The sequence below is a fragment of the Athene noctua genome, chromosome 12, assembly GCF_965140245.1.
Source record: "Athene noctua chromosome 12, bAthNoc1.hap1.1, whole genome shotgun sequence".
NCBI lineage: Eukaryota > Metazoa > Chordata > Aves > Strigiformes > Strigidae > Athene > Athene noctua.
The window spans coordinates 19083679-19105608 of NC_134048.1; the positions used below are offsets into that span (position 1 = coordinate 19083679).

At 42.7% G+C, this 21930-nt stretch overlaps 1 protein-coding gene across 1 annotated transcript in view; it reads left to right on the forward strand.

The window, feature by feature from the left end:
- The window catches only part of RASGEF1C (RasGEF domain family member 1C), an 80435-nt gene that overhangs the window by 49968 nt on the left and 8537 nt on the right, over positions 1-21930 (forward strand). Inside the window, exons 4-12 of the mRNA XM_074915825.1 lie at positions 164-301; positions 5378-5590; positions 7732-7806; positions 11485-11580; positions 12668-12770; positions 12872-12951; positions 13587-13682; positions 18812-18907; positions 20200-20323. Coding sequence (XP_074771926.1) covers positions 164-301; positions 5378-5590; positions 7732-7806; positions 11485-11580; positions 12668-12770; positions 12872-12951; positions 13587-13682; positions 18812-18907; positions 20200-20323 — 1021 coding nt within the window. The remainder of the gene's footprint in view (positions 1-163; positions 302-5377; positions 5591-7731; positions 7807-11484; positions 11581-12667; positions 12771-12871; positions 12952-13586; positions 13683-18811; positions 18908-20199; positions 20324-21930) is intronic.

Sequence of the window (21930 nt, forward strand, 5' to 3'; positions counted from 1 at the left end):
TGCACCACACTATTTGTTTGCATGTGTGCAGATTTTACAGGTACAACCCTAAATGCCTTCTTTGAAAATCTGGTCCCCTCTTCAGTGACATACATATTTCCTGGGAGACTTTAATGAGTAAACACATTTCAATCTCTGTCCATCATTCTGGTTTCCATTTCAGGCTCGGATCAGAAAATTTGGACCCAAAATCTTACAGTTGCTGACAGAGTGGACAGAGACATTCCCGTATGACTTTCAGGAAGAGCGGATGATTGGCCATCTGAAAGACATGATTCACAGGATAGCCCCGTGTGATGAGGTGAGGATGTCTGGCCTGGGATGTTGTGTGAAGATGTTAAGTTCATTTTCCCACTTAGTTCCTCCTTTTCCCACATTCTGTTCCATGCCTTTTTATGGATACTCTCACAGGTTTGTTCTCTAGTGGTTAAAATCTGTAGTAGCTTCCCTGATGGCAGGGGGACACATCTGAGTGATCAGTGGAATATCTACTGCATATCAAATTGTAAGATAATAACATTCCCATTTTACAGACAGAAGATCTGAAGGTGTAACATAGATTGTTTATGGTGGTCACAATTCAAATAGCAACAGATCTGTCATCTCCCAAGTTATAGTCTAGCAGGGGAGTGAAGTATCATGACCTGAGACCAACCATCCTGGCCAAGCAGTGGCTCAAGGAGTGCTCCAGGGTGTTTAGTGAATGAGCAGTGGAGCATGCAGGCAGTCATCAAGCATTGGGGAGCTAAAAAAGATCATCAGTTGCCTGAAGGTACCTGATGATGGCTTCTTTTCTCTAAGGACATTCATGGTCCTTTTTTATCTCACCTCCATTTGTTTATGTCCTTCCTCACCTGTGCCAAAATCTAATTTTCCATTCCTTACTTTACATGGCTTCAATATGCTATTTTTTTTTTAAATAATCTTTGTATCTTTTTCATCGTGAATCTAACAAGGATTTGGCTTGCTCCTTCCTGTCCTGTGTAAAAGATTTCACAGGCATTATGCTTGAGCTGGTTGCTACTGTAAAGCTGGGACCCAGCCAGGAGGGGAGCAGGACAGAGCAGCAAACCCTGATCACCGTTTGACTAATGCCACTGGAATCCCCGTCAAAGTTCACAGGATCTGTGGGCTGCGATGGCTCCTGTTGAATCCAGCCTCTTTGGCTGATATGGTGACATAGCAAAGGATGGTCCTTACATTTAAAGAAAATACAAATATTTATGGACACGTAGGCTCTCTGGGAGCAGGAAAGTGGCAGAAGACGGTGTGTGGCCTGCTGGGCAGAAACTCAGTCTAGATGGCTCTATGGTCCTGGTGTTCGTATGCATGAGCCATGGGTGTGGCAGAGTTCGACACAGTGAATGGAGTCTCTCAGACCTGCTTGCAAATTCAGGTGGGTGAACCCCAGAAATTAATTCAGAAACATGAAAAAATACCACAAAGTCCATGAAAAATAATAAGGATAAGAGCAAATAGTACATAGAGAGTCTCTAATTACTTCTAGGTTAACCATGGGATGTGGAAGAATTCAGTTCCGTTGGCTACATCAAGGCCTGGCTTCAGGCCACAGATGGGTGCACTTCAGTGGAACAACCAGCACATGCCTGTGAGGCTGAGAAAGAGGGGGGTGGAGAGAAGAGGGAAGGAATCAGCAGAGTTGCAGCACAATGGGAATGAAATTGGACCCTCCTACCCACATGAAACACAAGAGAAATGGAAACAGCTGCTCTTGGGCTGGGCTGGCATCATGGCTGGCACTTTTGGGGTATCTTCAGGCTGTAATGGATCAGCTGGCTGGGCTGGCCAGTGCGTGGGAGAGAAGGGTGGGATGGGGACACTTTGATGGAGGTGAAGGGAGCACAGAGGACTATCAGAAGGAACCAAGGTGGCCTCGATTCCATTGGCTGGAGCAGTAAAACTTCTTCCTCAAGGGGAAGAGGCAGTGAACTTCCTCCTGCCAACCACCAAGAAAGGTGCCCTGCAGCCCTTCGGCATCTGAAGTGAGAGAAACCCATACAGATCCACCAAAATCATGCCTGCTGGAAAGAAGGAACCAGCCAAAAGGGCAGAGAAGAGGGGCTTTGTGGGTGCTCTTGAAAAGCAGTGACTGTCCAGGTGAAGAGCCACAAATGCAAAAAATCAACATTTTGCGTATGAAACAATAGTTTATTTGCCTAACCTGAGCAAGTGCTGCACACCTTTGCTCTGGAGCGTGCATAGCTGTGTCTCAATTCTTACGGGTGCCCCGGGGGGCCTCAGACTAGATTAGGTTCAAATCATTGTTTTTCAAATATTACTAGGCACTGTGTTCTGGTTTTGGACAGTCACTTATGCCTGAACAAAATCAATAAAGTAATTTAAGAAGCAGCTCATATCCTACAAATGCAAATTTGCTTTTTTAAGGGACAGCACAAAAGAGCGGTGACGCCTGTTAGTTGTTTGGAAGAAAGTTGCTCCCATTGTGAATCATAGAAATTAAAGATTGAAAGATTTGTGAGGTCATCTAGTCCATGTAGGTCAATGCAGGATTTTCCCCTGTAGTGTATGCTCGTGTCCTTGTAGAGTCCACTTTCCAAAGGCTCTGTGATGTGCTTATAAAGGTGTCCATGCTGAGAAGCATTTCTTAGTAAGTGCTGTGATTTGCATTTAGAGTTAGAAATTTTAATTAAAATTTGAGTTCCTAAGCCACCTGCTGAGGCCTGCTGTCTTCAGAGGAACTTTCCCAGTTAAAAACAAAACATTTTCTTTAAATATTGAACAGTAGTATGCTTCTTTTGACTGTTAATGTGGCAATGAAGTGAAGTTGGTTGATAGAGTCCAGCGTGCAGCCCCTGTACAATGGGGGGTCACTTCATGGCAGGATAATTACCAGCATGTTGAAGGTAATGAATGATGCTGTCTTCACTTAGTGAATATAGGCAGGAAATGCTTTTAAAAGGGCAAAAGCATGATTTTTTTTTTTTTAATTTCTCCCCCAACATACACAGAAAAGCTTTATAGGCAAGGGTGTACCCAACTGATTTTCAGTGAGTCTCTTCAAGCACTCTAATTTCTGAATAATTTTTTTGCGTCCATTAAGTGTGTCTCTTATTTCATTCTTCATTAGGTGGTTGGCTTACTGAGTCTTTGTTTACTGCTGTCTGTATTTTTGTGCCATATTCACTACAAACCTAGGTGAACCTAGATCTCGTGATAAGGATTTACTAAAAGATTGGCTAATATTCATGTCTTCCAAGCAATTTTATGCTGCTTTTTGGCTTTTCGTCTGAACAGTGAAGAATTTGGTACTGCACAGATAGGGCTGGTCCAAAGATCCAAACTCCTTTTTTGAAAGAGAACTGGGTTTTCAGCTAAAATTTTTTTAGCTAAATGTTTTATGCTTTCAGTAGAAAGCTTGGATATTAGTGCTGTGCCTGCCCTCCAGTCCCCCAAAATTAATACCCCTGTTTACAAAATATGTTCACAAAATACCAAATATGTTGCTGTTTGAGTTTCCACTAAAAAATAACATTCTATTCGTAGCACTTCATAAGCTATGCTGAGGTTTGCAAACACACCTGGATATAAACCAGAGAAATAGTTAGATGGTGGTCAGTGGTTTGGGTTCATGACAGTCTTTGTAAATCAAAAGTGTGACCATCTGTTTGAATGAAGATTTACATGAAGAAGGCCAGGAGTGTCTCTTACTTGGAGCTAGTATACATCAGGAACAGATGAAAACCAAAAGAAAATGTTTTTTTTATTTTCTAAAAATGATTTATTTTTTTTTTTTTTTTACATCTTCCTTACTCAGTTTTCAATCCTCCTGTGTGATTTGCTTCCAAATAAAACATGTCATTCTCCAAGACAAGTCACTCCTGCCTTCTGGGTACTTCTTTCATTTCAGACTTATCAGCTCCATTTTGAAAAAAAGTCTGACTTCCAGCCCTGCCCAAGAGCATCTTCCTAGAGGAAATAAGAGGTTCCTCAGCAATGTGAAATCTTCTGCTAGAAAATCTGTATGAAAGATACAAAGTGTTGCAGCAGATGTTGAAGCACTTGGGATGTTCTAAAGGTTTCCAGCCTCAGACTGTAATGGAAGCAGTGTAGACATAAGCATGTTACCCTTCACTGTGAAGTAGTAGTAGATGCTATTCCCGTGTGCAGATGGGACCCTGTGTAGGTGAGAAGAGCACTGACTCTGGCTTCTGGTATCTTGAACACCTAAAATATGAGCGATGTCAGCACTTGACACTGAAGACTGTATACAGTCTATGAAAGTCTGAAGCAGACGAAGGCTGGATCTAAACCATGGGATTCAGGAGTACTTCCCAAGACTTCACTTGGGTTGTGTCCAGCTTGGGATGTGACACAGGTGTGGTTGGCCTTCATGGGAAGGCACAATCCGGCCAAGTCCCTGCTGTGATGATGAGGACTGCATGGAGGGTGCCAGGGTACACATCTGCTGCACAGTACAGATGTAACAGAAGAGGGCTCCTTGCCAGCTCTGGTTTCACACTGACAGATTACAAACTGATGTTACTGGCAACCTGACATTACTAAATTCTGTTTGGATGGGGAGTGAGGAGTTTTTCCACTTGTGAGCAGCCGGAGGATCTCTCCACTGTGTGTCTTTGTGCTGGAAGAGGAGCTGGTAGTAGGCCAGCCTGTAAACTCTTTTCCCAAGTGACTGTTGAAGGCATTTCTTTCTGCCCGTTCTCCATGGCCAGCAGCTCCACTTACTGTCTGTAAAGAGCTGCTCCAGCTCTGAGAACAACCTGACCAACTTAGTAATGATCATCCTGCTGAGCACATGGCTGTGCTTGGAATATGATATGAACTTCCTTCAGTAGTAATAAACATTTTGGATATGAAATACTCAAACACAATGCTCAGACCACTCCAACTGGGTAGCAAGTAGCAGCATGCTTCTCCTTTCAGCTCAAAAGGATGGAGAGTGTAGTGTTAGAAACATTTCTCATTCCTAATAAATAAGAGTTGACTAGGCACCACTAACAGGTAGAGTTCTCAGCCAACACATAGCTGACATAAAGGATAGGTACCGAATGCTGCTGTGCTCCAGAAAGCTGCAGTAACTCATGTTGTAGCATTACCTCTCCTCTGATCCTGATGTTGGCAGGAATATGGGAGTATCAGTGCCAGCCCAACCCACCAGTCCTGCCTGCCTCTTCTCTTGACTGCAGTCTGTTTCTGTGGTCCAGAGCACAGAACTGTAATTAAGCCAACTGGTTATTCTGAAATAGGCTTGTTGAAAATAAAATGGTAACCTGTTACTGGCTTAGGAGTATTTTGCAGAAGGGAAAATTCAGCATAAAAACACTCTTTTGTCAAGGTTTGTGGGTGGTTTATGTTTCTTTCTTCCCTGTCTCTCCAGGCCTACTGGAAGAAGATGAATCAGCTTTTGCAAACCCTGAATCAGAAGCTTGCAACCCTCAGCCATGGGCAAGAAGGGATTGTCAAGATCAGTGCTGCTGTCTCAGATAAGCTGGTTGCCTTTAAAAGTAAACCTCCATCAATTCAGAGAGAAATCCTGAGCGTCTGCAGTGACCCTTACACTCTGGCTCAGCAGCTGACACATGTGGAGCTGGTAAGTGGGAATGGTTCCCAACTTCTGCAGTCAGAGATATTATTTTAAGCCATCAGCTGCTAAGTATTCCAGACATAACCAAAAATTGTCTGCACTGCTGCAGTACATCCTGTGCTGTATCAGCACTGCAGCAGGAGGCAGGGTTTGACAGGTTAAGAGATGCTTGGGGACCAAGCTGTATATCAGAGTGTTCCTGTGCATCTTGGGGTGGATCACTTCATTTTTTCAGCTTGCTTATTTGTGAAATGCAAGTCCCACAAAAGTCAAGGCGTTCTCACTTCTGTAAGGTGCTCTGAGCTCCACAGCGTGAAGGTGCTATTGAAATGGCTGGTCATTAGCCCTTTCATTAATTTGGAAGAAATTTTAACAGTTCAGATGCATTCCTACAGATACATAAAGTGTCTGAGCTGTCTGATGTGTTTTTCATTCTTTCCTTTGGGACTTTGTGCACGGACATAGAAGGGTGTGGGAATACCACCCACACAAAGTCCTGCTGTTTCCCTCGTTGGGCTGCAGTCCACTTTCAAACAAGCTTTTGACGGTAATCGCTCCAGTTGCAGCACCAAGATGCTGGGCAGACTGTTGTGCTGCACACCCTTCTCCCAGGTTCAGGTCCTCCACATAGACCTCCTGGATGTTCACAGAAAAACAAAACATTACTGCCATCTGCAGATTTCTTTATGCTGTAATGATTCCCTGCTGCCTGTCCTCCTGTAGACAGTCTTCATCCTTGAGAGGAAGGCTGGGAAAACCAACTATGAAATGCACTGTGGATTGGAGTGAATATCATGGAATTAGCCGTGGGAATTCTGAAGGTAGTTGATATTCTATTTGTCAAGAAGTGGAATAGCTCAGAAACCCCAAATTTAGGATCATCATCTCACCTTGGTTAGTTTTCAGAACATGCAACTTTGTCTCTCTTGGCTTTATATAGCTTAAGCCAGAGAGGAGAAGTCCTTTTGCCTGGAGTTCTTCTCTTGCTTTTCTTTTCCTCCACAGTACATCTGTCTTCCAAGGGGAGATTCCCTGTAACCAGGGCACTACTGCACTTCTAAAACTAATGCAGCCAGAGGTTTTCATTCCACTTCACTGTAATTGGTGGTCTCTACCTTCTCTTTCACTTACTGCATCCAATATGCAACTACTCTGCACTAAAAGTGTCTAATGCTTATTTGTTAGTAAGAATTATTTGCTACTTGTTTAATAACAGTTATTTGTTAGTAAGAGTCCTGTACAGTTATCAGTGGCAAGGTGAGAAGCCAAGAGAAATAGCATGGGAGTAGCCATAAAATTTTCACTTAAGCAAAACTACCATTGATTTTATTGTTGCTTGAATGTCCTAAGTTTGGGTGTAGGAATTCCAGAATACTTCTTCTGAAATACTTTTGTGACCCGCAACCTACTGAAAATATTTTTTTTTTTTCTAATGAGCGTGTTTAAGGGAATTGAAAAGCCTATTAAGAAGGCCAGTGGTATGGCTGGAACTGCCGGGTTTGTTCAGGACCTGGTGGAGATGGCCTGTCTTTTACTGAGAGAGATCTGGATGCTTTATTTACTTATTTTATTTGGTGAATGCCTGGGACACTCTACAGTGTAAGCAATGCCTTTAATGTAAGCACATGTATCTTCAGTGCCTCCCTTCCCCAGCGGCACAGAGCCACCACCCCACGGCATCACCCAGGCTTCAGTGGGTAGGGACGCAGGGTCAGGGCACTGTGTGTGCAGATGAGCAATGGATAGCTGTGGTTGCCAGATCACAGCATTTAACAGCTGGCAAACAAGGCTGTTGAGTAATGCTGGACCACAGCAGGTCTGTGGCAGCGCCAAGCACAGAACTGAGGTCTGCTGGCTCCCAGATGGGGCCTTGTGCATCCAGCGCCTTTCTTTCTGCACAGTGGAGAGGGCTCTTACTGTGGTTTGTCAGTAATGACACATTTTATTCTCGTTTTCTTCTCTCTGCTGAAATAACTCTGATTGTTCTTATGAATTTTAATGTCTGGTGCTAGTTGGCTGTCTACCAGTTCAGTAACACCATTCAGAGCTGACAGATAATGGGGATATCTTACCAAGAGAAACAGAAGAGATTCTGGGGTGCTTTCTTATTTCTTCCTCTCTCTCTTTTTTTCCCCCCACTCTAATAGGAAAGACTAAGTCACATTGGACCTGAGGAGTTTGTGCAGGCCTTTGTACACAAAGACCCTCTGGATGGCACCAAGGTATGATTTGTCCACATGCAAAGTGTCTCCTGCAATCTATTTGTTCTAGATGAACTGATGTGATGAGATCCATAAGAGCAGGGCCTGGGGCACGTGCTGACTGTGGCCAGGCCAACTGATGACCTGTATGGTCACAGGAAGGATGGAACCTGTTGGTAGAGCTTGCACTGGCAGGTCATTGCCATTCCTTCCTGGTGAGAGTATGTCCTAGTCTGAGACTGGCCAGCACCCTGGTGTTCTGCTTCCTGGCTTGTTCCTCCTAACCTGCTCTAACCAGGGCAGATGGCTTGTGGCTGTACACAACCAGGGAATGTCTGTTCCCAGCACTGAAGGCGTAAGGACTCTGGATGTGATGTAATGCCCGTAGTGTGTGCCCAGACACCACAGTAATGAGTCAGTGCGTCATGAATCAACATACTCTTCTCTCTCTACACAATAGCTTTTAACCCAAAGCACCACAGGGAATGGAGTGCCTGATCAGGGCTTCATCCAAAGTCCATGGAAGCCAGTTGGAGTCTTTCCACTGATTCTAGTGGGGTTTGAAGCAGCATTTCAGTGAGTGCCTCAATAAGGAAAGAGACTTCCTGGCTGGAGAGACAGTCAGAGATTTCACATACTCTCAGAAACAAAGAGGATGGAAAATTCTTCCCCAGAACTGCATATGAGATCGCACATCAGTGGCAGAATTTCATCATTGGATGCTGAACATAACAGAAGACCTCTGTTTACAGTGCTGCCCAGAGAGCACCAGAATAGCCTGTAATGGTGAAAAGATGGATGGATGGATGGATGGATGGATGGATGGATGGATGGATAAAAAGGGCAACTTTGTGCTCTTTCCTTCTCTTATTGGAGTTGTGGAGATTCTGCAGTTGGTTCCAGGAAGAGGGAAGTGGACAGAGCTGCTGTTTCAAGTAGCAAAGATGTTTCTGAAATATGAAATATCAAACCAGCCACAGTGAGATTTCAGCAACCTGCTGCAAACATGAGGGACAAGACTGAAAATAAACAGTCATCGTTATCTGTATCGAAGTAAAATGAAAGAGATCAAATGAGGGCACTAAATTTGAGTGAATTTGGGAAGAGTGGGAGGGAGGCAGCAGTGAGTGAAATCAAATTACATAAAGCCATAGAGGGGAAGGGATGCTAAGAGGAAGAAGGAAATGTTCAGTAATAAACTAATGTGCTCACAACGGCTGTAGCTGTGACTGGAATTGCAAATGCAGGGTCAGCACAGAATAGCACAAAGATGTGAAGAGAAACTGAGGTTACCAAGTAAACATGAGGAAACATCAGTGAAGGTGGATGGAAAGGATTAAAATGAGAGGCAGAGAGCCTGAAAATAATGGTGGAATGGGAAATCCGAGCAAATCATCTTGACAGACTATGACGAGCTATTTGATAGTTATGCATGTTCTTCAAATGCAAATCTGAACACGGCAGTGCTGCCCAGTAACAGTTCTGTGACTTCAATGAAGTGCATAATAACAGAGAAAGTAAGAGGTGCAAAGCAGGAATGCACCACTGCAGTGCCTTTTAAATTCATGGCAACGTCTTCCCCTGGGATGATCTACTTAGTTAAAGCAAAACTGCTACAACATTTTCATACAAGACGTGGCACTAACAAATTATTGGGCTTCAAGTCAGCAAGGCAGTCTGGAACTTTTTTTCACCCTTTGCCTGTGCTGAGCAGAGGTCCCAGAAATGATTTAGGAGAGCCTCCTCACCACGGTAAGGTATAGCCAAGGGATCGTGTGGGACCTGGCAAAACGTTGTACACAGTGGCACAAACCTTCCGTGGAGTGACGTATCATCCCCTGACCCATGGAGAGCACCCCTGTTAACCACGGGAAATTGGGTCTGGTCTGGATCCCCTCCAGCTGGAGATCGTATTAAACATCTTTCTTGCACGAGGGCTTCAAAAGGCTTCATTTATGAATGTTTATCAAGTACTTTGAGTTGCAGATGGAAGATGCTAGGGAGGTGCTAAATATTGTTGCCGTTTATAAAGCTTAACCTTTAAAAAGCAGTCTGTTTCAACTTTTAACAGTTGCACATTTTTCACAAGTTTTGTGGTATTAGCTGTGGTTCTTATGCCCTGGCACAGGACAGCAGTGTTGAGATGGAAATACCATATTCAGAATAAAACCTAGCTCTCGTACTTTTTGCTGTAACAAGGAACAAAAAATACTACAGAGTGCAAGACAAGCAACTGCTATGGGTAGACTGGGGTTGCTTTGGGTTTCCTTTATTTTGTTTGATATTTACAGGCTGCTTTCTGACATTTACTTTTGAGATGCTTTTAAAATATGCTTTTAAATTATTTTTTTTATAGTTTTTGAGAATGGTCAGTGTTAGGTTAATGGTTGGACCAAATGGTCTTCAAGGTCTTTTCCAACTTAGATGATTCTGTGAAAATATATTTTTTTATTGTATATGTGGTCTACTCATAAAGTGGCTAGGAATTTCAAGCTTGTTAAGATGTGCTCTGTAGCATGGTACTGTGATTTCTGTTTCTAAACCTGCCTGTATACAGAATCACATCACAGGTGAATATTTTCTTACTTTGAATTACCTTGGGAATCCTGTTAAGCCCCATTTCTTAAGGGGTTTTAGTCACTTGTTTAACTTACATAATATGGGTAATCTCATTAACACTAATGGACCTGTGTTTATGCATTGTGATTTTCTTCTTAGTGGCGTGTATTTATGGCAGCTCTGGGAAATGATCTTAATAAAACAAAAAATCAGTATTCTCTGATACCCTCTAGCGGATGCTAATGAATGTTCAAAGAAATCACGTGAACTCTAGAGAGCAGTGTGTCCTAGATGGACGGTCTAAGAATTCAGAGCTGGGGAAAGGACTTGAATTCTCATAATCCCAGGCAACATCTTCAGGCTTGTGAACTGCCCTGTCACTGCTGAAGTCAGATTATCTATTGATGTCAAAGGAACTGGAAGAGTTCAGCCAAGTATCTGCTCCCACAGCCTGTATTGGTTATGGGAATTTATGTTCAGTTTCCCATTAAAAAGTGAAAAATGTGCTTCTTGTACTGGCTCTTATCAGTGAAACATCTCTGGCATGTTAGTGACCTGTTCAAGAGACAGAGCTCATCACTAGAGAGCCTATTATCCTGAAAACTCAGTAAGGGAAATACTTTTTTTCCATAAAGAAGCAACTAGAACTGTGGTTTCTCTTGCTTATCTCTGGATTGCTTCACTAAATTATGGTCTTTCCCCTCCAGAAAAGGGCTGTGGGTGGTTGCATTTACTGAAGTGAAGGAAGTCCTGGAATCAACGGCACAAACTGAGCATGCCACAGAAGACTGTGCTTATGTTACTTTTTCTGCATAGTCTTGTTGCCGTCTGAATCCTGCAATGCCCCAGCTGTTAATATCCCAGTGAAGAAGGGTCAGTGCAGACTGTGTTAGTGAACACTTGCTACAGGCAAAATGGGGCTGTTTTCTGTAGCCTAGTGTGAGTTGTGCAGCGTGAGACACTCAGCTAGAGCCTGTGTACCTGCCAGCCACCCACCTACCCACTGACTTCGGAACGGGCCCTTCATGCACAGTCTTCCATGTGCATGAGAGATGTGTTACCTTGGTGTAGTATTTATCTTAGCAATCAGGCAGCTACTGAAACACAGTTACATATCTTTCTGTGCTCTTCTCTCCCCAGACTTGTTTCAGTGAACAGAAGAAGACGAGTAACCTTGAGGCCTATGTGAAATGGTTCAATAGACTCTGCTATCTGGTAGCAACAGAAATTTGCATGGTAAGTGAAAAGCAGGTGGCATGTTCTACCACGTGCCTGAAGTACCAGTTTGTACATTAATAAGCAAACCTGGGGATTTATTTCTTATGACCTAGCTAAGCATCTGATGGTAAGTTTTGGTAATATTGCACTTGCAGAACCAAGCTGATAAATGATAAACATATTACAAAACAGAGCTGGCAACACACGGGGGATACCCTGTTCTCTTGATGTAGTAGGAGCACAGTGTGGAATAATGAACCCTGCAGGGAAGAAGAGAGGAAAAAATGCCTTGAATTATCCTGTGAGATTTCTGCTGGAAAAGATTCTAGTGGAGCAGTATTTGTTATCTGTCATCCTAAAGCTCTGTAGTGCTTGTGAATTCCCATTGCATGGCTCTTTGTCCTCCTGCCCATTACTATAGCTGTTTTTTAACTTGGTAGTGGTTTTAGTTTATTTAACCTGGCCCCCATCAAAATGAAATTTATGTTTTCTACTTTGAAAAGGGTGTGGAAGGGAGGAATAGTAATAGTATAAAGAGCCCAGATAGCCTGTGACTCAGAAGCATTACCATTATTATCAAAGATCATCTTTGATAAAGGTGGGGTGATTCCAGTTCAATTAAAATGTGTATTTAAAATGCAAGCTTCCATTTGGCCTGGCCATATTGCTCAGAGGGCCAGAAGAGGGGAAGGGGATTAATGCAGTGAAACAGTCTTTCTGGGACAAAGACGCTGCAGTTATATGGGTGTGAAATCCTGCCCTTAGGAAAGTCTGTGCTGATGTGCCTGCTGACTTGAGGGAGGCCAGCAGGGAGTGGAGACGCTGCTTCAGGGCTGTTTGGGCTGCCTGTTCCAGCGAAGACATTAACTGAGGCAAGCCTGGGAATTGCCGTGAATTTCTTCTGTGTCACTGCAATGAAAGCTTTGATTTTAGAGACTGCCAGTCACCAGCATCCACTGGATTGCTGGAACAGAATTAGGGTCAGTGACTGATAGCAGATGGCCCAAGCTGTGCACAGACCCCTGCCGTATTAGGAACAAACACCTAAGATGCCCTCCAGTTCTGCATATGCTTATTACTGATATTTGTTTGTTTTAATTTGCAGCCTGCAAAAAAGAAACAGCGAGCACAAGTCATCGAATTCTTCATTGACGTTGCCCGAGAGTGCTTTAACATAGGGAATTTTAATTCGCTGATGGCAATCATCTGTAAGTACAGCTTCTGACCAGATCTTTCCATCAGCTGTCACAGATGAAAAAGGAAACCCAACTCTTATCCATGGTTCTCTTTTCTTCTTTCTCACTCATAGCTGGAATGAACATGAGTCCAGTTTCCAGGCTAAAGAAGACTTGGTCAAAAGTGAAAACAGCCAAATTTTTCATTCTCGAGGTAAAAACAAAAAAAATAAAAAGGTGCTGATACACTGCTTGAATTAAATTCTGGATGGTTTTTGTTTGTGAATTTTCACATTGTTATCCAGGTATGAGATGTTTGCAGACATGTTTCACAGGCAGAGGGCCAGATTCTGGCTGAAGTTTCCCAGGTGTAGTGAGAAGGTGTGAAGCTGCTGATACCTAGAGGGGAGTCAGAGCAGTCAAATAAATAGGAGGGAAAAGCAAAAAGATGAACCTATATAGAAGCCATGGTGCTTCCACTGATGCCAGTTTTATCTGGCCACAGATATGATGCTGAGTGTAAAGCTTCCAAGCTATACCTTGGATGTTAACAAGGCCTAAGGTGTTTTTTTGTGTTGAGGAGTCCAGAATTTGGCATATATAAAATGTGCAGTCCTTATTCTTCACATAAAAGCTCAGTAAGCTGTTACTAGAAAAATCAAAGGTACAAACAGCAATGGTCTGCAGATCTCTCATTGCATCTTTAGTTCCTGGGTTTTTCTGTGTATGTGGATTTTTGAAGCGGTAAGCTAGGCTCTGTTCAGGGTTTGCTACAACTGAGGGTAGAGTTGTCTTCTGACAATGCAGGTCGCTTTCTATCTAAGCAGCTTGTCTCTTTTGTGTATCTAGCACCAGATGGATCCTACTGGTAACTTCTATAACTACAGAACAGCATTGCGGGGGGCTGCTCACAGATCCCTCACGGCACACAGCAACAGGGAGAAGGTAGGTGTGACCACATCCCTTTATCTCCAAATGGATGGTGTGTGCTGCTGGGACTCAGTGGCTCAAAGGCTTGATGCAAATGCTCTCCTCCTTTCCATGGGTCACCAGGACGAGGCTGGAGCACTGCTAAATGCAACTGGAAATGTAAATCTGTGGCTGAAAGGAGTCTGAAATGGATCACAGGGCTTTTGTGGACTTGCTCTCAGACACTGGGGAGTTGGAGAGGGCAGGACACACAGCATGGAGGACTCGGTTGCAAGCATCTCTATATCCCAGGAAAATTCACATTGTTTAGAATGATAAACCTGGTGGAACAGGTATTCCAGACTAAAATGACTTTTATTTTGGTAGGAAGCGTCAGCCTGGCAGGCCCAGGTGGAACTGTGCTTTTGTTACAACTGTGCCAGCCAGGCCTCTGTGCAGACAAGCCCCTATTGTGTAGTGTGTGATTTGAGATAGAGAGCAAAGGGCACAGCACTCCGAGATGAGGTCGTTCTCCATTTATATTAGGGAAAGATGACTTACCACAAGTCCTGCAAAGAAGTCTGGTCTGAATCCGTTGCAGCAGATTTGGGGTGAAATTCTGTCTTCATGAATTTTCATTTCATTTGGTTGTTCCTGCCATCTTGGTGAACATGAATTGAAGTATTTTATCAGTGTTCTTGGCAGACACGTAGCTTTCTGAGATGTCACTGATGCTGCAAAAATGAGATTGACAAGATGTTAATGCAGGATCCTCCTGCTTTGTGCCCCAGTGTGTTTCTTGTTAATTTTCTTATTTCTCCAGTCAATCCTCTTTTTTTTTTTTTTTTTTATGAAAGAGGGTTTATTTTTAACACTGCAGTTGCATGTGGTCATAAATAGGTAATCTCTGCACAGAGCATGGCTAAGGTAAAGCAGGTATTACATGAACAAGCATAATGTGGAATTTAGTATTCATTCGCTAGAGGAGCCAGGCCCGATACTAATCTCACATCTTTGTAAATTTGATGTAAATCTGCTGAAGCTAATGGAATCTCACAGCATTTACAGTGAAATGAGATCAGCATCTGGTCACAGGCTGACTCAGCTGCAACGGGAGTATGCTGAGTTGTTCTGAAAAGCCCTTCTCTGAGCAAAGAAAAGATGACAGCTTTGGATCTTTGTGACTGACAGAGAAATTGTTTTAGCTCTCACACACCGCAATGAGGACCGGCCAGTCTGAGATGCTTCTGCAGTTTAGTTCTTCTGCAATCATCACATATGTTCAAACCAGTTGTTTTATTGTTTCACTTCATTTCCTGTGGAAGATAGCAATCTCTGGCATATCTCTACCCCTAGCTGGTTAAGTTTGAGGGCAGAGAAGTTATTAGATTGAAAGGAATCTGTTTTACGTAAGAAAAAGCCCATATTGTGTTTCCCTTGTGTAGATAATATTGGTTCAAGAAAATGCTCAAGGATATGATTTGGTAACTGCTCACACTGGGTATTTTACAGTGTTAGATACAGCAGATCATGTAATTCTTGCTGTAGGAACTAAGGAATTTTGTTTCTTTTTATAAACAAGATTATCAGTTACTTGTTTTAATGAGTTTGAATAAAATTGAAAGAACGTGATCACTTTTTTGATACAAAATGGTACGTTGTTTCTTGGCAAACTTGTAGCAAAGCTCACTCTTAAGAAAAGTTTTATCTTCAGACTGAATTGTGCTTACAGGCATTTGAGATCCCCATCCCTTCTGCCCCTCTTCTTGACAGGTGGCCACCCCAGAAGCACAGATGGAGGCTTCAGGCCTCAGTCCATCTGCTTGAGAAGGAAGGTGCTCTGGAGGGAGTGCTCTTGTCACAGACCAACAGACTAAGCCCTGCGTTATGTCTCGCAGGAAGAAGAACTGCCTGTGTGCTCAGAGGAGCTAATATTTAACTGGCAGACTCACCAGAAACGTTACTTTCTTCTCTCCCTCGGGGCTGGTGTCTTGGCTGAGTTTTGCACAGCACTTGAACAGAAGCACAGCTCAGGGGCTAAATTAAGAGGGAGACAGGATGAGCCAGTGACCTGGGACACCCACCCTCCCTCCTACTCTGTGCACACCTCTCACCCAAATCCCCCATGACACCAGCCTTCTGGCACAATGAGCACTGCCTGATTTCATCATCCCCTCCATCCTCATCCTCAGGGTGCTCATGCAGGACTGCAGCACAGGCTGTAGAAGGGTCTCAGTGTACCCATGGAGGATCCCCTGACCTCAGACTGCACTGTTGTGATCTGGCCCTTCTCTCAGTGTGTAAACAGCATAGTTCTAACTACTCGTTACTGGTTCAGGAGCAGGCCTGTAAAAAGGCCTGGCAAGACAGCTCTTAAAGCTGAGAGATGCAATACAGCAGCAGAAATAAACCTGCCAAAGTGCAGGGTGGGAGAACTGGTAATGAAGAAGGACTGATGTTTCATGCAGAATTCAGAGGGGTGTACTTGTTAGGAACTAAGTCTGGTTTTATCTATGCAGTCAGCTGACTTATACCACCTCCAAAATTAAGTCATTCCACTGGGAAGCCCTGCGTTGTGCTAATGACATGTCTCTGGCTTTGAAATGTTGGGAGTATGTACAGTGCAGTCCTGTGTGGTGTTGCCATCTGATACTGTGGAGGAAGAACATGTCTGATCTCATTAGCTTTCTTCTTTCTGCAGGAGGCAATTGTCCTTCAGCATGTGGGTGGGTTGGATGGTGCGGGTGGGGGGGAATCAAAAGGGAGTGAAATAAGAGTTTCTGGCACCAACCCAGATTTTATGCTAGCGAAGTGCCTGGATTGAAGCCAACGTTAGAGTGTAACTATATCCACTTTTGTGGCTCTTCCTACAGAAATTTGGAAAACAAAACATACAGGGTAACATATTTTTATTGGGGAAATAAATAGTGACCCAAAGACAGCAATCCCCTGGAAATGTGTAAAGAATTGGTATCCTAGGGTATGTCTTTGACGCCTTTTGGATGCAGATGAGAACAAGCTCTAGCCATGCTCTGAGCTCACTGGTGGCTTTGTAGCTGTATTAGCATGGCATTGAGCCCACATTCATATACATTCCCTCTCAGCAAGGCTTTTCGTTTATGTTTAGCACCACTAATGATGGTGACCTAGCTCCCAGGCAGTGTGGAGCAGGGCAAAACAAGCTCGCATCTGCCTGAAAAAAATAACGTAGACAGAACCTGGCAGTAATTTCTAGCTGGGGATCAGTGTCTGGCTCCAGCTCTCTGTATCTTTCCACCTTATAAAACCACACTGGTTACAGAGTTGTCATCATTTTTGGTAGAAAACAAACCGTGCAGACTGAATTGTATTCTTTATTTCAGGTTGATCAGTCTATAGTTTGGATGATCCAAAAATGAATCCTCAAACACACTTAGCTCAGTTTGACTAGAAACTGCTCCACCTCACCCTGAATAGGAGGGCTCAGGATTTTGGAGGGTTAGGCTGGGCTTCGTTTCCATTCCTATATTATATCAGTGGGATGTATCAGGATAATGCCAGTGTCTCTTGGAGTGCCAGTCCAGGCTTTTTTAAAGCTATTGCACTGACATTAGAGTTTATCCGTGGCTGTCCCATAAAAAAGCTAGCAGAGAAGCAGATCTTTAGCAGTTTACTGCATGTGGTGTTTTAGCTGAAACAGAAATTGGCTTCCATTTTCACAGCAAGAATTGGTACTGGCTTGTAGACTCTTTGCCTCAGTGAGTGTTTCACATCTACTCACACTCACTGTTGCATTGTGAAGGCTGTAGACTGGAAAATAACAGCTGCCAATCCTGTTCTAGGTCCATTTCATATCCCATTACAGCTGATGTACAGCATGAGATGGAATAACAGTACAACATTAAATACTTAACTAAAGGATTGCTTTGTTGTTACCAGCTCCCCTGGCTGGTCTTGCATGCCATGAAGACACTTTAACTTTGGTGCACACTTAACAAGCTACAGTTCAGTTAATTTACAAATAGATGAGTAGAAACATTTGGACACTACCATGCGGTGTGCTTTCCTTTAATTCATGGTGTTTAACTGTATTCTTAGTAAAAGAAAGGTGTTGCTGCCACAGAAAAATGCTCACAGAGGTTCCTGTTGACCTTAAACTCAAACCCTCAAAGTGGCCTTTTTCTATCACAGTGCCACTGCTGGAGAGGTGGGTAGACTCAGATTTGAATATTGAATCCCAGAGCCCTGGGTTGGGGTTTTTTGGTTGTTTGGGTTTTTTTTCCTTTCAGTTGTGGCACAAGGGGACCTGGAGGGAATCTGCTGCACTCTGGATCGCTGCTGAAGTGCTGGGGATGTCCTTCAGGAATGCTGTCATTCTGCTGTAGAACATCTGGCATCAAATTTATCCCTGCTGTAATTCCATTAATTTCAAGAGTCATACCTAGAAACAGACTTTTTTCATAGCAAATTATGACCCAACTGATGGGCTAGAGATAAGGCTTGGATCACTGCTCTATGCCACTTTGCCCTGGATGATGCCCAGGGCTGATTTTGGGTGCTACTGTTGGCAGTTTCCTATCAACTAACTTAATATTTCCAATCCTACTGTCTGCAGGTTAATTTGGAGAAACAGGTTGTACTGATCAGGCACCAGGAAGTAAATTACATGCCTCAAGAGACAGCCATGCATTGAGCTGTTGAAAATGAAGCAGCTCCTGATTAACTGTTTGTAGATAAGTCCTTGGTCATCAAATTTTATTCTGTCTTTCCTTGTTCAGGGATAATACTAGTTCTTTGGTTCCCAGCTTCTTTAAAGTGCTCAATTTGTGTATGCAACACCTTTGCTTATAAAGACCCAACAGAAAAGGGAAGAGTTCTGCAATTTTTTTGCTCTTTGCTGTCTGATCGTGTCATCAGACAGTGATACTGTTAAGTTACTGGCATTTTCTTAGCCATGTTATTCTGCACAGTGAACATTGTTCATTTCAGCGTACGTTCTCCTGATGACTGAGGTGTCTCTATACCCTACTGCCCTTTTGCTTGCCTGTCACTGTACTGCTTTTTGAGTGCATAGCACACTGAAAAGTTAGTATTTCTTTCTTCTCTTCTGTCCTGATTGGGTTCTCCTTTCAAGCAGAGAAAATACTGAACTGGAAAGTTAATAGTTATGTCACTTTTGTTCACAGATTGTGATCCCCTTCTTCAGCCTATTGATCAAAGACATTTATTTTTTGAATGAAGGATGTGCTAATCGCCTTCCAAATGGACATGTCAACTTTGAAGTAAGATCTGAAAAATTTCTTTATCCCATTCTGATAGCACTATCTGAGACTGTTTGCCTGCAATTTCAGTACAACCAAAGACTGAATGTGCCAAAATGGATGATCTGAAGTGACTGTGTGAAGGTTAAACCCATCCCAGAATGTTTTTTAAAATAATTAATATGCATATTTTATATAAACATTACAAGCATAACTTGCTTGATGTCAGCTGGCTGCTAGAAATACAGTGTCAGCAGTATAAATGACTATACTTAGGGTTTGGAGGGGAAAATTACTTTTTCAGGAAATATGGAAAACTATTTTTCTTACATACTTATATAAACAAGTCGGTATAAAATGCTATATACTTTATTTTATCTGTCTTTTTAGCCCTTTCCTTTTTAATAAAGAGGTTTGACAAAGTAAGACATAAATTACTTGTGGTCATTAAAGAAAAATTAAAATACAAGCAGAATTACATATGCAGTATGGAGTCACTGTGTCCATGAGGTAAATGTCGTGCCACTGCTGTAAGGGTTTGAATGTGTAGTTTTCTGTGTAAAACCTGCAGGCAGGAGAATTTCTGATTAATGCATTAGAAAGATTTATATTCCCCCCACAGCCCTGGCACTAGTTGTACAGTCAGATATCCTGAGAACCCCAGTTCTCTGCTGGAGCGGGTGGTTTTGCACTAGTACAACTTGTTGCTAGCGGCGGTGTGCAGTGCTCAGGTGTTCTGTATGTGCTGTGCATTGCGATGGCTGGAGGGGCAGAGATGGGGTGCTTCCAAAAGAACTGCCCCATATCAGTGAGAAAATAGTTCTTGAGCATCACTTTAGTTGCATTAAATTTCTCCTTTTGGTTATTGGTATTGAGAGATAGTGAGTAATGCATAAAACACTGAGCCTGGCATTGCCTTAGTTTATATCAGAACTGTTAGAAGGCCTAAAGAGCTGTGAGGCGTTGGAGTCACTCCACTTCATGTAATTTATAGCAAATTCTGCTCCCTCCTGTCACAACCAGGTTTATGTCCTCTATTCTTAAGTACATTTGTGAAACCCATAACGTTGTTCATGGATACATTTTCATTTAGGTACAGAGACAGCTTGTAAGAAGAAATGTAGCACAGCCTTTCCTCTCTCTTTCCTCTGTGAAAGAACTATGAAAATGTATCCATCTAAAACATACAAGGCTATTTTCTAATGTCCTTGTGGTTGGCTCGAGGCATCCTGGATCCACGTCTTCTGCTTGGATGTGGCTGTTTTAGTGAGATAATCTTGTTGGATCTGAGTGGAGTGGTTTTATCTTTACAGAAATTTCTGGAACTGGCTAAACAAGTAGGAGAATTTATAACATGGAAGCAAGTGGAATGTCCCTTTGAACAAGACCCTAACATCATCCACTACTTGCACACTGCTCCCATTTTTACTGAAGATGGTAAGACGGCGTACAATCTCTAATCACTGAAAATATGTCTCTTCGTCACTACTCATTAAGACCCTGATCTATGCTTTGGTGGTCTCTCTCACTGACCAGTCCCAGTTCTTTCCTAGCTTTCCTGTCATGCAGCTTGTTTATCTCAAGTCTATCAACATGTTTTTGCAAATAAAACTATTTAGCTCATGAAGCTGCTGCTTGATTGCTTTTTTGTTGTCCATAACTTCTCTATAAGGCACTATCTTGGAAGTTGCCATTGTGGCCTTATTTTTGTAGTCATGAAAAGAGGCCACACAACCATGTCATGGAGTGCTATGAATATCTGCTGTCCCTTAGCCACCCATTCTGTGACTGATGGAGCCAGAACTGATCTTTTCCACAAACCAACACTGTCATCTCTTCATTGAACATAGCCCAGGGCAATGGTAGTCCAGCTGACCTCTCCACTACAGCAAAGAAATACGTCATGTATGGAAAAGAATTTTTAAGAAAATCTAGTAATTAATTTAATCTGTAGCTATAAAAGCCCTATTCTGAAATTATTTCTCTGATTGTCTTTTTATACTTCTCTGTCCTCTTCAATTTGGTATCCAGCATGTTAGACTCTGTCATTTCGTATTAGTTTGTGTCAGTTGCCTCTTGGTACCTTGTCATGCACAGAACTGTCTGTAGCTGTATTCCCATAAGCTATACTGGCATTGGGTTTATTTTTTCTTGATTCTATATGCAGTTTTCTGTACTAATCCAAGTTAATCAGACCAGGCAGTTTTATTTCACAGACTGCTTCAGAACACAAAATACTGCTTCAAAAATCCTGCCTAAATCCTAAGAAGAATGACTGCCAAAATAGAATAATTAATGTGATTAAAGTAATACATATCAAAAGGAGATAGGATGGAGGCATTTGTTCTGGTTTTAGGCTCTAAATGGACAGAAATTGGAAGTCAGGGATAAAAGTACAATTTTCAGGCTGCTGGACCAAGAAAGGGTACCCTCAACCCACTAATTGTTTGCAGATTTTTTTCCCTCCTGCCCTCCCCTATATTCATACTGCTTTCATGAGATGCCCTTTGCAGAAGCCACAGGAGGCCTTCCCTGTACCCAGGGGAAGTGCAGAGCAGAAATACTTGCACCAAGTAAAAGGTAGGAGAATATATATTCGAGAGATGCAGCAGTGGTATGTGAATTGCAGCTTGTACTCTGCTTGTCACAGCGTGGCGGAACAGTGGGCCAACGTTTGAATATTAAAATGCAATTGAATTGTAGCACAGACTTGAATACTAAGATGGTTCCAGCATTAAAAAATAAAGCATTGCTAAACAGTCAAAGGAGGAAATGTGTGTGAACACAAATCACAGCCTACATAAAAAAAATTCTGTGAAGACAGTGAGATATTAATGCATTGCCAGCTTTTGCAGAGGAGACTCTATAGCCTAGACACATTTTGGTGTCATAAAATGCATCCTACAAGTGCAAAGCTTTGCAGGAAAAAAAAAGAAAAAAAAAAGACCTGTTTATTTTCTTCTACTGTGTTCCTTCTCTGGTTTCTGTAACTCATTCTTGCCGTGAGGGTGCTTTGTATCCATTTAACTCTGCGCTCCTTTACT